At 42.7% G+C, this 14,293-nt stretch overlaps 1 protein-coding gene across 2 annotated transcripts in view; it reads right to left on the reverse strand.

Moving 5' to 3' along the window:
* LOC118396680 (N-terminal EF-hand calcium-binding protein 2-like) overlaps positions 1-14,293 on the reverse strand; it is a 150,677-nt gene that overhangs the window by 135,203 nt on the left and 1,181 nt on the right. For both annotated transcript variants that reach the window (XM_035791024.2, XM_035791023.2), the window contains exon 2: positions 5,085-5,109. In XM_035791024.2, the coding sequence (XP_035646917.1) occupies positions 5,085-5,109 (25 nt within the window). The remainder of the gene's footprint in view (positions 1-5,084; positions 5,110-14,293) is intronic.

The raw sequence follows: 14,293 nt of genomic DNA on the forward strand, positions 1-14,293 counted from the left end.
AATGACTAGTCACTTTCACCCTGTCAGTATGGTGCAAACATTCCACTCAAACTGAAACCTAAGGCAACACCAGGATTAAACCTCTCAGAAAGATAATTACTTCAACAATAAATCTAGTGACTCAAATCAAATTGTATTTGTAACATGCTGTCACGCATGTTGGGCATTCTATGTTCCTTTTTCTATGTTTATGTATTTCTTTGTTTTGGCCGGGTAGGGTTCTCAATCAGGGACAGCTGTCTGTCGTCATCTCTGATTGGGAACCATACTTAGGTAGATTTTTCCCACAGAGTTTTTGTGGGTAGTTATTTTCTGTTTAGTGTTTACTGCACCTGGCAGGACTGTTTCATTTATTTCTCTTTGTTATTTTGTTATAGTGTTTAGTAACAATAAAACGTCATGAACACTTACCACGCTGCTCTTTGGTCCGATTCCTCTTCTTCAGACGACGACTCCCGTTACACATGCGCCGAATGAAACAAGTGTAGATTTTACGCTAGTCACTTTAATAATGTTAACATACTGCTTTACTCATATCATACAGTTGAAATCAGAAGTTTACATACACTTAGGTTGTAGTCATTAAAATTCATTTTTCAACCACTCCACAAATTTCTTGTTAACAAACTATAGTTTTGGCAAGTAGGATAGGAAATCTACTTTGTGCATGACACAAGTAATTTTTCCAACAATTGTTTACAATTATCACAATTCCAGTGGGTCAGAAGTTTACATACACTAAATTGACTGTGCCTTTTAACAGCTTGGAAAATTCCAGAAAATTGTTACGGCTTTAGAAACCTCTGATAGGCTAATTGACATCATTTGAGTAAATTAGAGGTGTACCTGTGGATGTATTTCAAGGCCTACCTTCAAACTCAGTGCCTCTTTGCTTGACATCATGGGACAATCAAAAGAAATCAGCCAAAACCTCAGAATAACAATTGTAGACCTCCACAAGTCTGGTTCATAATTGGGAGCAATTTCAAAATGCCTGAAGGTACAACGTTCATCTGGAAAAAAAATAGTATGCAAATATAAACACCATGGGACCACGCAGCCGTCATATCGCTCAGGAAGGAGACATTAGTGCGAAAAGTGCAAATCAATCCCAGAACAACAGCAAAGGACCTTGTGAAGATGCTGGAGGAAACAGGTACAAAAGTATCTTTATCCACAGTAAAACGAGTCCTATATCGACATAACCTGAAAGGTCGCACAGCAAGGAAGAAGCCACTGCTCCAAAACCGTCATAAAAAAGTTGGTTTGCAACTGCACATGGGGACAAAGATTGTATTTTTTGGAGAAATGTCCTCTGGTCTGATAAAACAAAAATAGAACTGTTTGGCCATAATGACCATCGGTATGTTTGGAGGGAAAAGTTGGCTTGCAACCCGAAGAACCCCTTCCCAACTGTGTAGCACGGGGTTGGCAGCATCATGTTGTGAGGGTGCTTTGCTGCAGGAGGGACTGGTGCACTTCACAAAATAGATGGCATCACGAGAAGAAAAATTACATGGATATATTGAAGCAACATCTCAAGACATCAGTCAAGAAGTTAAAGCTTGGTCGCAAATGGGTCTTCCAAATGGACAATGACCCCAAGCATACTTCCAAAGTTGTGGCAAAATGGCTTAAGGACAACAAAGTCAAGGTATTGGAGTGGCCATCACAAAGCCCTGACCTCAATCCTATAGAAAATGTGAAAAAGTGTGTGCGAACTGAAAAAGTGTGTGCGAGCAAGGACGCCTTACAAGCCTGACTCAGTTACAGCAGCTCTGTCAGGAGGAATGGGCCAAAATTCACCCAACTTATTGTGGGAATCTTGTGGAATGCTACCCGAAACGTTTGACCCAAGTTAAACAATTTAAAGGCAATGCTACCAAATACTAATTGAGTGTATGTAAACCTCTAACCCACTGGGAATGTGATGAAATAAATAAAAGCTGAAGTAAATCATTCTCTCTGCTATTATTCTGACATTTCACATTCTCAAAATAAAGTGGTGATCCTAACTAACCAAATACAGGGTATTCTTTTACTATGAATAAATGTCAGGAATTTTGAAAAACTGAGGTGAAACTTCCGACTTCAATTGTATGTACAGTATATACTGTATTCTATTCTACTGTAGTTTAGTCCATGTCACTCCGACATTGCTTGTCCTATATTTCTTAATTCCATTATTTTACTTTTCGATTTGTGTGTATATTGTTGTGAATTGTTAGATACTACTTACGTGCCCTTTCCCATCAATGCAGTTAAAAAGTATGAAAATGAACAAATAGATCAAAATAAAATAGTAACACAATAAATAACAATAACAAGGCTACATACAGGTTATATACAAGTAGCACTTGTACTGAGTCAGTGTACTGGGGTACGAGGTAGTTGGGGTGATTGATTGAGGTAATATGTACATGTAGGCTTGGTTAGGTGATTGATTGAAGTACTGTACTATGCACATGTAGGTACAGTAAGGGGTGAAAAGCAGAAAGTCCGGGTAGCCATTTAAATAACTGTTCAAAAGTCTTATGGCTTTGGGGTAGAAGCTGTTCAGGAGCCTTTTGGTCCCAGACCTGGTGCTCTGGTACAGCTTGCCGTGCAGCTTGCCGTGCTGTAGCAGAGAGAACAGACTGTGACTTGGGTGGCCTTCCTCTGACACTGCCTGGTATAGAAGGGGCATTGTCGTGGGGGGGAAGGGGCATTGTCGTGCCCTCTTTACAGCCATGTTGGTGTGTTTGACCATGATAGGTCCTTAGTGATATGGATACAGGAACTTGAAGCTCTCATCCGTCTCGACTACAGCCCTGTCGATGTGAATGGGGTTATAATATGCCCTCCATTTTCTGTAGTCCACGATCAGCTCCTTTGTCTTGCTGACATTGAGGGAGAGGCTTTTTTGGCTGTCTTAGGCACGGGGACTATGGTGGTCTGCTTGAAACATATGGATATTATAGACTGGGTCAGGGAGAGGTTGAAAATGTCAGTGAAGAAACCTGCTAGCTGGTCAGTGCATACTCTGAGAATGCGTCCTGGTAATCAGTCTTGCCTTGTGAATGTTTACCCGTTTAAAGGTCTTACTCACAAAGGCTGAAATCTGCACATATTTCCTCATTGTGCTTCAATAAAATAACATTTCTGAAAACTTGTACCCTGAGCAGTCATGAAAATTGCATATTATACAATAGGCAGTGGATAACTCTCTGCAAGCCAGTTCCAAAAACGGAGTAATAGATCCACAACGACCAAGGCAAGGTTATCACTAATCAGGTACACATGCTTACACTCTCATACAAACTAGCAGTGCTCCAAAATGAAAAAATACTATAGTATATAATAATAATAATATATGCCATTTAGCAGACGCTTTTATCCAAAGCGACTTACAGTCATGTGTGCATACATTCTACGTATGGGTGGTCCCGGGAATCGAACCCACTACCCTGGCGTTACAAGCACCATGCTCTACCAACTGAGCTACAGAAGGACCGCTATAGTATACTATGGTATAATTACTATAGTATTCACTGTTGTGTTTTAGTATATTGTAGTATTTATAGTTTACTATAGTATATATATAATTTAAAAATAAAATAGGAATTACTGTAGTATTTTTGCGGACTGTATTATACTATAATATTTACTGTAGTGTTTTGTTGCAGATATTACTGTAGTATTTACTATAGCGTTTTGGCTTTATTATCTTTGACATAGCAGTGGGGGCTTTTTCCTTGAGGAAGCCTACTGGACAAACTACTCAAAGAGCAAATTTTCCATCATCTGTAGGTAGGTAGGTAGGTACTACAGTTTACAACAGAATTCTACAGTAAGTACTGTAGTAGTCTATAGCAAACTGTAGTATTTTTTCATGTGTGCTGTTACAGCTACCTCCTTTAATGCTGGATGGGAAACACCCCCCCCCACCCCACCCCACCTCCCGCCCCCACACCCTCCCTGAGCAGTTTCGGGAGTGGAGCATATCATGGCATTGGGAGTGGGAGAAAGAAGACAATTACATTTCCATTACCATACACTTGTCTATAATTACTGATACCTCTCTTTCTCTCAGGAAAGAGTTTCATTTACAGGACGTTCGTATTTAAAGGGCTGTGATGCGGTCCTCTCTACGACGATGGGCCCAGCAGCATAACACAGCAGGATCAGAACCTCTAATCAGGGCCTGTTAGGCGGCGCTCGCCTGGAGGCAGCAATGATAAAAGCTCCTGGGCCAAAGGAGCATGTTAGCTCAGCTATAAAACAAAAACTGCTAATTGTGTTATCAACGCTAGGAGACATATAGGCTTATTTAGCAGGTGCCCTTTTGGAAGTGGGCAGAGAGGGAGAGGAAATAAACCTTGACCCTAGTCGATCCATACATGGATCCCATTGTGAAGACCAGAGCAGATCTTGGAGCGATGTTGGACCCCTGACCTTTATCTCCCATATCCCCTATTTATCTCCATCTCTTTCTCTCTCTCTTGCTACTCTCTCTCTTCTCTCTCTCTCTCTCTCTCTCTCTCAGCCTCTCTATCCCTCTCGCATAGTGTGTTTAGCGTCACTCTTTCATTGAAGCAGCCACAGAAACTTTCCCAGGAGAGGAGGGTAAAAATACCACAAACTGAGCTTGTTCCATACATCAAATGACAAGGATTCTCTTTAACTAGGAGCTAATAACATATTTGTAGTCTATCTACTGTGTCTCTAAGAAACATACACACAGAATAGATAACTAAAAAATATAGCAGTGAAATTACCATTGCTATTCCACAAGGTAGTTAGAGATACAGTGTAACCACACAGATCAGAAAATAAAATGGCCATCTGGTTGGTATATAAACGTATCCTTCTAAGTTGTCTCCTTTTCTTCTATACTGTCAAAGGCTCCAAGACACGACAGCAGGACAAACAAGTGCCAGAGGGAATGAGGGAATGAGGGAAGCTCTGGAACCGCACCACACTGTGCTAGCCTGGAAATTAAACAATGTACTAAAAATCCACAAGACTGACCAGAGTAGCTACCTCACTGAGAGGACTCAGACAACATGATAACAAATATGTTAAACAAACCAAAACACACTTACCATCCTTATCAGCTCTCCGGAAAATCTGTTAAGACAAAACATAAGCTCTGCATTAGTGAAGGGACAAGTCACGTGAACAGTGTAAAAACATGAAACATGTTCAAACATGGTCCAAAAGGTGAATAGCTAGGTAAGAGTAAGTGGAAACCCAGCGTAATCTTGTTTAAAAAGCCTAACCACATTATGCACTCGTGTGTAATAGCACGATTCAGACTCCAATCCTTAGTTTGTCACTGGGAAAGCAGTAATCACACCAGTTCAGAACACCAATAAATGATCTGTAAATCCTTGTTATATCTGGTGGGGGATATATATTCATGTGTTTCTTTCTATGCTTTTGAAAGTGGTAAGTGCATTTCATGCATGAACGAGGTTAAAAGGGGAACTCCAATTTACTTCTTGAAAGTCCAATATCTTGAAAACTTGACCTGCTGATATGCAAACCATTTTGAGAGTTTCCGTTTAACAGTATAAACAACTGTGTATAGGTGTTTGTATTTTGGGCCATTATTGATGTCTATTTTCTTCACCAGACTGATGAGCACTTGAGAGTTTTAATAAAAGAAATTGTCCATTGGACATTGGGAAAAGCTCATCAGATGAGATATAAAACCATTGAGGGAAAGACAATGGGCACTGACTCAGAGAGCACGCCATACATCACAATGGCTTTCATTATTATGTGGTTGCAGATGATTGACGGGAGAGGTAAAGAAATACAGGTACATATCCTCCAGAAAGACCCTTTCTTACTTACATTATAAAAAAGGGGCCCATTAAAATATTACATATCATACTAAATGTAAACCACAATTAAAGCAACAGAAGTGGGGCATGACTAATGATAAAAGTGATAGAGGTATGTGTGTATAACATTCGCCATTCTGGTGTTAAGGGACTTGTCTGATAATCCATTTGTAGGCCTTACAGCATAGCGCCACATAATGTAGGTGAACCAATTTCACTGCTTTTCAGATTAAAAACATACACTGAGCTCCAGAAGTACTAGGATAGTGACAATGTTTTGGTTGTTTTAGGTCTGTACTCTAGCACATTGGATTTGAAATGATACAATGACTACGAGGTTAAATTGCAGACTGTCAGCTTTAATTTGAGGGTATGTTCATCCATATGGTGAAAAGTTTAGAAATTACAGTACTTTTGTACATAGTCCCCCCAATCAGCCGGGCTAGACAATCTGGACCCTTTCTTTCTAAAATTATCTGCCGAAATTGTTGCCACCCCTATTACTAGCCTGTTCAACCTCTCTTTCGTGTCGTCTGAGATTCCCAAAGATTGGAAAGCAGCTGCGGTCATCCCCCTCTTCAAAGGGGGGGACACTCTTGACCCAAACTGCTACAGACCTATATCTATCCTACCATGCCTTTCTAAGGTCTTCGAAAGCCAAGTCAACAAACAGATTACCGACCATTTCGAATCTCACCATACCTTCTCCGCTATTTAATCTGGTTTCAGAGCTGGTCATGGGTGCACCTCAGCCACGCTCAAGGTCCTAAACGATATCTTAACCGCCATCAATAAGAAACATTACTGTGCAGCCGTATTCATTGATCTGGCCAAGGCTTTCGACTCTGTCAATCACCACATCCTCATCGGCAGACTCGACAGCCTTGGTTTCTCAAATGATTGCCTCGCCTGGTTCACCAACTACTTCTCTGATAGAGTTCAGTGTGTCAAAGCGGAGGGTCTGCTGTCCGGACCTCTGGCAATCTCTATGGGGGTGCCATAGGGTTCAATTATTGGACCGACTCTCTTCTCTGTATACATCAATGAGGTCGCTCTTGCTGCTGGTGAGTCTCTGATCCACCTCTACGCAGACGACACCATTCTGTATACTTCTGGCCCTTCTTTGGACAACAACCCTCCAGGCAAGTTTCAATGCCATACAACTCTCCTTCCGTGGCCTCCAATTGCTCTTAAATACAAGTAAAACTAAATGCTGGGTTTCTTCTTGTAGTCCGTGATTGACTGTAGACCCTGCCACATGCCTCTTGTGTCTGAGCCATTGAATTGAGATTCCACTTTGTCTCTGTACTGACGCTTAGCTTGTTTAATAGCCTTGCGGAGGGAATAGCTGCATTGTTTATATTCGGACATGTTACCAGACACCTTGCCCTGATTAAAAGCAGTGGTTCGCTCTTTCAGTTTCAGGCGAATGCTGCCATCAATCCACGGTTTCTGGTTTGGGAATGTTTTTATCGTTGCTATGGGAACGACATCTTCGACGCACGTTCTAATGAACTCGCACACCGAATCAGCGTATTCGTCAATATTTTCATCTGACGCAATACGAAACATGTCCCAGTCCACGTGATGGAAGCAGTCTTGGAGTGTGGAGTCAGCTTGGTCTGACCAGCGTTGGACAGACCTCAGCGTGGGAGCCTCTTGTTTTAGTTTCTGCCTGTAGGCAGGGATCAGCAAAATGGAGTCGTGGTCAGCTTTTCCGAAAGGGGGGCGGGGCAGGGCCTTATATGCGTCGCGGAAGTTAGAGTAACAATGATCCAAGGTTTTACCACCCCTGGTTGCGCAATCGATATGCTGATAAAATTTAGGGGTCTTGTTTTCAGATTAGCTTTGTTAAAATCCCCAGCTACAATGAATGCAGCCTCCGGATAAATGGTTTCCAGTTTGCAAAGAGTTAAAAAAGTTTGTTCAGAGCCATCGATGTGTCTGCTTGGGGGATATATACGGCTGTGATTATAATCTAAGAGAATTCTCTTGGAAGATAATGCGGTCTACATTTGATTGTGAGGAATTCTAAATCAGGTGAACAGAAGGATTTGAGTTCCTGTATGTTTCCTTCATCACACCATGTCTCGTTAGTCATGAGGCATACGCCCCCGCCACTCTTCTTACCAGAAAGATGTTTGTTTCTGTCGGCACGATGCGTGGAGAAACCCGTTGGCTGCACCGCATCGGATAGCGTCTTCCCAGTAAGCCATGTTTCCGTGAAGCAGAGAACGTTGCAGTCTCTGATGTCCCTCTGGAATGCTACCCTTGCTCGGATTTCGTCAACCTTGTTGTCAAGAGACTGGACATTGGCAAGAAGAATGCTGGGGAGTGGTGCGCGATGTGCCCTTTTTCGGAGTCTGACCAGAACACCGCCTCGTTTCCCTCTTTTTCGGAGTCGTTTCCTTGGGTCGCTGCATGCGATCCATTCCGTTGTCCTGTTTGTAAGGCAGAACACAGGATCCGCGTCGCGGAAAACATATTCTTGGTCGTACTTCTCGACTGTATGTAATGAAACCTAAGATGACCTGGGGTACTAATGTAAGAAATAACACGTAAAAAAACAAAAAACTGCATAGTTTCCTAGGAACGCGAAGCGAGGCGGCCATCTCAGTCGGCGCCGGGTCTACAGTCAATCACGGACTACAAGAAGAAACCCAGCCCAGTCACGGACCAGGATGTCTTGCTCCCAGGCAGACTAAATAACTTTTTTGCCCGCTTTGAGGACAATACAGTGCCACTGACACGGCATGCAACGAAAACATGCGGTCTCTCCTTCACTGCAGCCGAGGTGAGTAAGACATTTAAACGTGTTAACCCTCGCAAGGCTGCAGGCCCAGACGGCATCCCCAGCCGCGCCCTCAGAGCATGCGCAGACCAGCTGGCCGGTGTGTTCACGGACATATTCAATCAATCCCTATACCAGTCTGCTGTTCCCACATGCTTCAAGAGGGCCACCATTGTTCCTGTTCCCAAGAAAGCTAAGGTAACTGAGCTAAACGACTACTGCCCCGTAGCACTCACTTCCGTCATCATGAAGTGCTTTGAGAGACTAGTCAAGGACCATATCACCTCCACCCTACCTGACACCCTAGACCCACTCCAATTTGCTTACCGCCCAAATAGGTCCACAGACGATGCAATCTCAACCACACTGCACACTGCCCTAACCCACCTGGACAAGAGGAATACCTATGTGAGAATGCTGTTCATCGACTACAGCTCGGCATTCAACACCATAGTACCCTCCAAGCTCGTCATCAAGCTCGAGACCCTGGGTCTCGACCCCGCCCTGTGCAACTGGGTACTGGACTTCCTGACGGGCCGCCCCCAGGTGGTGAGGGTAGGCAACAACATCTCCTCCCCGCTGATCCTCAACACGGGGGCCCCACAAGGGTGCGTTCTGAGCCCTCTCCTGTACTCCCTGTTCACCCACGACTGCGTGGCCACGCACGCCTCCAACTCAATCATCAAGTTTGAGGACGACACAACAGTGGTAGGCTTGATTACCAACAATGACGAGACAGCCTACAGGGAGGAGGTGAGGGCCCTCGGAGTGTGGTGTCAGGAAAATAACCTCACACTCAACGTCAACAAAACTAAGGAGATGATTGTGGACTTCAGGAAACAGCAGAGGGAACACCCCCCTATCCACATCGATGGAACAGTAGTGGAGAGGGTAGCAAGTTTTAAGTTCCTCGGCATACACATCACAGACAAACTGAATTGGTCCACTCACACTGACAGCGTCGTGAAGAAGGCGCAGCAGCGCCTCTTCAACCTCAGGAGGCTGAAGAAATTCGGCTTGTCACCAAAAGCACTCACAAACTTCTACAGATGCACAATCGAGAGCATCCTGGCGGGCTGTATCACCGCCTGGTACGGCAATTGCTCCGCCCTCAACCGTAAGGCTCTCCAGAGGGTAGTGAGGTCTGCACAACGCATCACCGGGGGCAAACTACCTCCAGGACACCTACACCACCCGATGTTACAGGAAGGCCATAAAGATCATCAAGGACATCAACCACCCGAACCACTGCCTGTTCACCCCGCTATCATCCAGAAGGCGAGGTCAGTACAGGTGCATCAAAGCTGGGACCAAGAGACTGAAAAACAGCTTCTATCTCAAGGCCATCAGACTGTTAAACAGCCACCACTAACATTGAGTGGCTGCTGCCAACACACTGTCATTGACACTGACCCAACTCCAGCCACTTTAATAATGGGAATTGATGGGAAATGATGTAAATATATCACTAGCCACTTTAAACAATGCTACCTTATATAATGTTACTTACCCTACATTATTCATCTCATATGCATACGTATATACTGTACTCTACATCATCGACTGCATCCTTATGTAATACATGTATCACTAGCCACTTTAACTATGCCACTTTGTTTACTTTGTCTACATACTCATCTCATATGTATATACTGTACTCGATACCATCTACTGTATGCTGCTCTGTACCATCACTCATTCATATATCCTTATGTACATATTCTTTATCCCCTTACACTGTGTATAAGACAGTAGTTTTGGAATTGTTAGTTAGATTACTTGTTGGTTATCACTGCATTGTCGGAACTAGAAGCACAAACATTTCGCTACACTCGCATTAACATCTGCTAACCATGTGTATGTGACAAATAAAATTTGATTTGATTTGATTTGATGCTCTTCAACCGATCACTACCTGCACCTACCCGCCTGTCCAACATCACTACTCTGGACGGCTCTGACTTAGAATACGTGGACAACTACAAATACTTAGGTGTCTGGTTAGACTGTAAACTCTCCTTCCAGACCCATATCAAACATCTCCAATCCAAAGTTAAATCTAGAATTGGCTTCCTATTTCGCAACAAAGCATCCTTCACTCATGCTGCCAAACATACCCTTGTAAAACTGACCATCCTACCAATCCTCGACTTTGGCGATGTCATTTACAAAATAGCCTCCAATAGCCTACTCAACAAATTGGATGCAGTCTATCACAGTGCAATCCGTTTAGTCACCAAAGCCCCATATACTACCCTCCATTGCGACCTGTACGCTCTCGTTGGCTGGCCCTCGCTTCATACTCGTCGCCAAACCCACTGGCTCCATGTCATCTACAAGACCCTGCTAGGTAAAGTCCCCCCTTATCTCAGCTCGCTGGTCACCATAGCATCTCCCACCTGTAGCACACGCTCCAGCAGGTATATCTCTCTAGTCACCCCCAAAACCAATTCTTTCTTTGGCTACCTCTCCTTCTCAGTTCTCTGCTGCCAATGAACTACAAAAATCTCTGAAACTGGAAACACTTATCTCCCTCACTAGCTTTAAGCACCAACTGTCAGAGTGGCTCACAGATTACTGCACCTGTACATAGCCCACCTATAATTTAGCCCAAACAACTACCTCTTTCCCTACTGTATTTTATTTATTTATTTATTTTGCTCCTTTGCACCCCATTATTTTTATTTCTACTTTCCACATTCTTCCATTGCAAATCTACCATTCCAGTGTTTTACTTGCTATATTGTATTTACTTTGCCACCATGGCTTTTTTTGCCTTTACCTCCCTTATCTCACCTCATTTGCTCACATCGTATATAGACTTGTTTATACTGTATTATTGACTGTATGTTTGTTTTACTCCATGTGTAACTCTGTGTCGTTGTATGTGTCGAACTGCTTTGCTTTATCTTGGTCAGGTCGCAATTGTAAATGAGAACTTGTTCTCAACTTGCCTACCTGGTTAAATAAAGGTGAAATAAAATAAAATAAAATAAAAAGAATTTGGGCACAAAATGTATTGGGACAGATTCACTTATATGTATATTAAAGTAGTTAACCAGCATGGCTACCACAGCATTCTGCAGTGATACGCCATCCCATCTGGTTTGCCCTTAGTGGGACATATCATTTGTTTTTCAACAGGACAATGACCCAAAACACACCTCCAGGCTGTGTAAGGGCTATTTGAACAAAAAGTACAGTGATTGAGTGCTGCATCAGATGACCACAATCATCCAACCTAATATAGATGCTTTGGGATGAGTTGGACCGCAGAGTGAAAGAAAAAAGCAACCAACAAGTGCTCAGCATATGTGTGAACTCCTTCAAGACTGTTGGAAAAGCATTTCAGGTGAAGCTGGTTGAGAGAATGCCAAGAGTGTGCAAATCTGTCATCAAGACAAAGGGTGGCTACTTTGAAGAATATAAAATATAAAATATATTTAGATTTGTTTAACACTTTTTTGGTTACTACATGATTCCATATCTGATATTTAATAGTTTTGATGTCTTCACTATTATTCTACAATGTAGAAAATAGTAAACAAAAATAAAGAAAAACCTTTGAATAAGTAGGTGTGTCTGGTGGTATGTCTTGTAGAGTATGCATTGGTGTCCGAGCTGTGTGCTAGTAGTTTAAACAGACAGCTCGTTACACACTTCTTACAAAAACAAGTAGTGATGAAGTCAATCTCTCTTCCACTTTGAGCCATGAGAGATTGACATGCATGTCATTAATGTTAGCTCCCCATGTACTTTTAAGGGCCGGTTATGCTGCCCTGTTTTGAGCCAGTTGTAATTTTCATAAGTCCCTCTTTGTGGCACCTGACCACACGAATGAACAGTAGACCAGGTGCGACAAAACTAGGGCCGGACCTGTCTTGTTGATAGTGTTGTTAAGAAGGTAGACCAGCGCTTTAATATGGACACACTTCTCCCCATCTTAGCTACTGTTGTATCAATATATTTTGACCATGACAGTTTACAATCCAGGATTACTCCAAGCAGTTTAGTCATATCAATTTGCTCAAAATCCACATGATTCATTACAAGATTTAGTTGAAGTTTAGGGTTTAGTGAATGATTTGTCACAAATACAATACTTTAAGTTTTTAAAATATTTAGGAAAAACTTATTCTGAAACTAACTGCAGCTCTTTGTTCAATGTTGCAGTCATTTCAGTTGCTGTAGTAGGAACGGAGGTGTCATGGGGATGGATGGCGACTTGAATGGAGACTTGAATAGCATGCAAGGCAGAAGGAAGAATTAAGAAGCAGGTAATAATGAGAGGCTGAGAAACAAGAAGGAAGAAAATGTGTGAGAAAGGGAGAGGCACGGAATGGTGGGAACAGGTAGAGACCGAGAGACAGAGAGAGAGAGCGAGAGAGAGAGAGAGAGAGAGAGGGAGGAGGCAGGATTCTTCCTGCATCTTTTTGCCTCATTACAAATGGATGGATCTATGCCTCTGCTGTGTGGAGGAGGGGTGTAGAAGGAAGAAAATGTGTGAGGAAGGGAGAGGCACGGAATGGTGGGAACAGGTAGAGAGAGAGAGAGAGAGAGAGGGAGGAGGCAGGATTCTTCCTGCATCTTTTTGCCTCATTACAAATGGATGGATCTATGCCTCTGCTGTGTGGAAGAGGGGTGTAGAGGAGAGAAGAGAGGAGAAAAACAAGGCTATAAAAATACAGTGCAAAGAACAGCCACTGAAGTTTGTCTTCTAATTCTATGGGTTTTCCAATACTCACACACCTTTAGACAATGGTCTTGGAATCCTATTTAATGGCAGATATGTAATTGCACACACCAAGCAATAGATAATATTATTGAATACTATATTTAACCCCTAATCTCTCTCTCTCTGCCTCACACACACACACACACACACACACACACACACACACACACACACACACACACACACACACACACACACACACACACACACACACACACACACACACACACACACACACACACACACACACACACACACACACACACACACATATGTTTTACTATCCTTGTGGGGACCTACAGTTTATTTCCATTCAAAATCCTATTTTTGTTAACCCCTAGTCGTAACTGTAACCCTAAACCTAACCCTTACCCTAACTTTTAATCCTAACCTTTACCCCTAACATTAACCCCTAACTTTAAACCTAACCCTAATTCTAACCCTAACCCTAACCCTAATTCTAACCCCAACATCTAAACCTAAAATAGTCTGTCTTCGTGGGGACCCCCCCACACACACACACTATACTTCTACCCCTCTGGTCTTCATTTCAGAATTCTAATGAGTTTCCATGCACCACTTCTTCATCACCTAGCTTATCTGGGTCTGGGTCTAAAAGTGAACTAGTTTCTCTGACTCTCAGATTAGTTTTACCTCTAAATGCAATATGTAGATCCCTAGAAGAAGGAGCATCAGGCACACATACTTATGAAGCAATGATGAATAATCCTATGGCAACACTTTGACCTACTAAATGAATACTGCTGAGACCAGCTTCAGCCGCCTACCCCTAGCGTAATTACTGGATACTATAAGTCATATATTAATCTATAGCTCTGTATAAGATGATTTATTATGACAACATATAAAGGACTGTACTGTATATGCACGCTGTGGCATCAAAGGACATCAGTAAGACTACCATGTAACAAACTG

Source organism: Oncorhynchus keta, chromosome 17 (assembly GCF_023373465.1).
Source record: "Oncorhynchus keta strain PuntledgeMale-10-30-2019 chromosome 17, Oket_V2, whole genome shotgun sequence".
In the NCBI taxonomy this organism is placed as follows: Eukaryota; Metazoa; Chordata; class Actinopteri; order Salmoniformes; family Salmonidae; genus Oncorhynchus; species Oncorhynchus keta.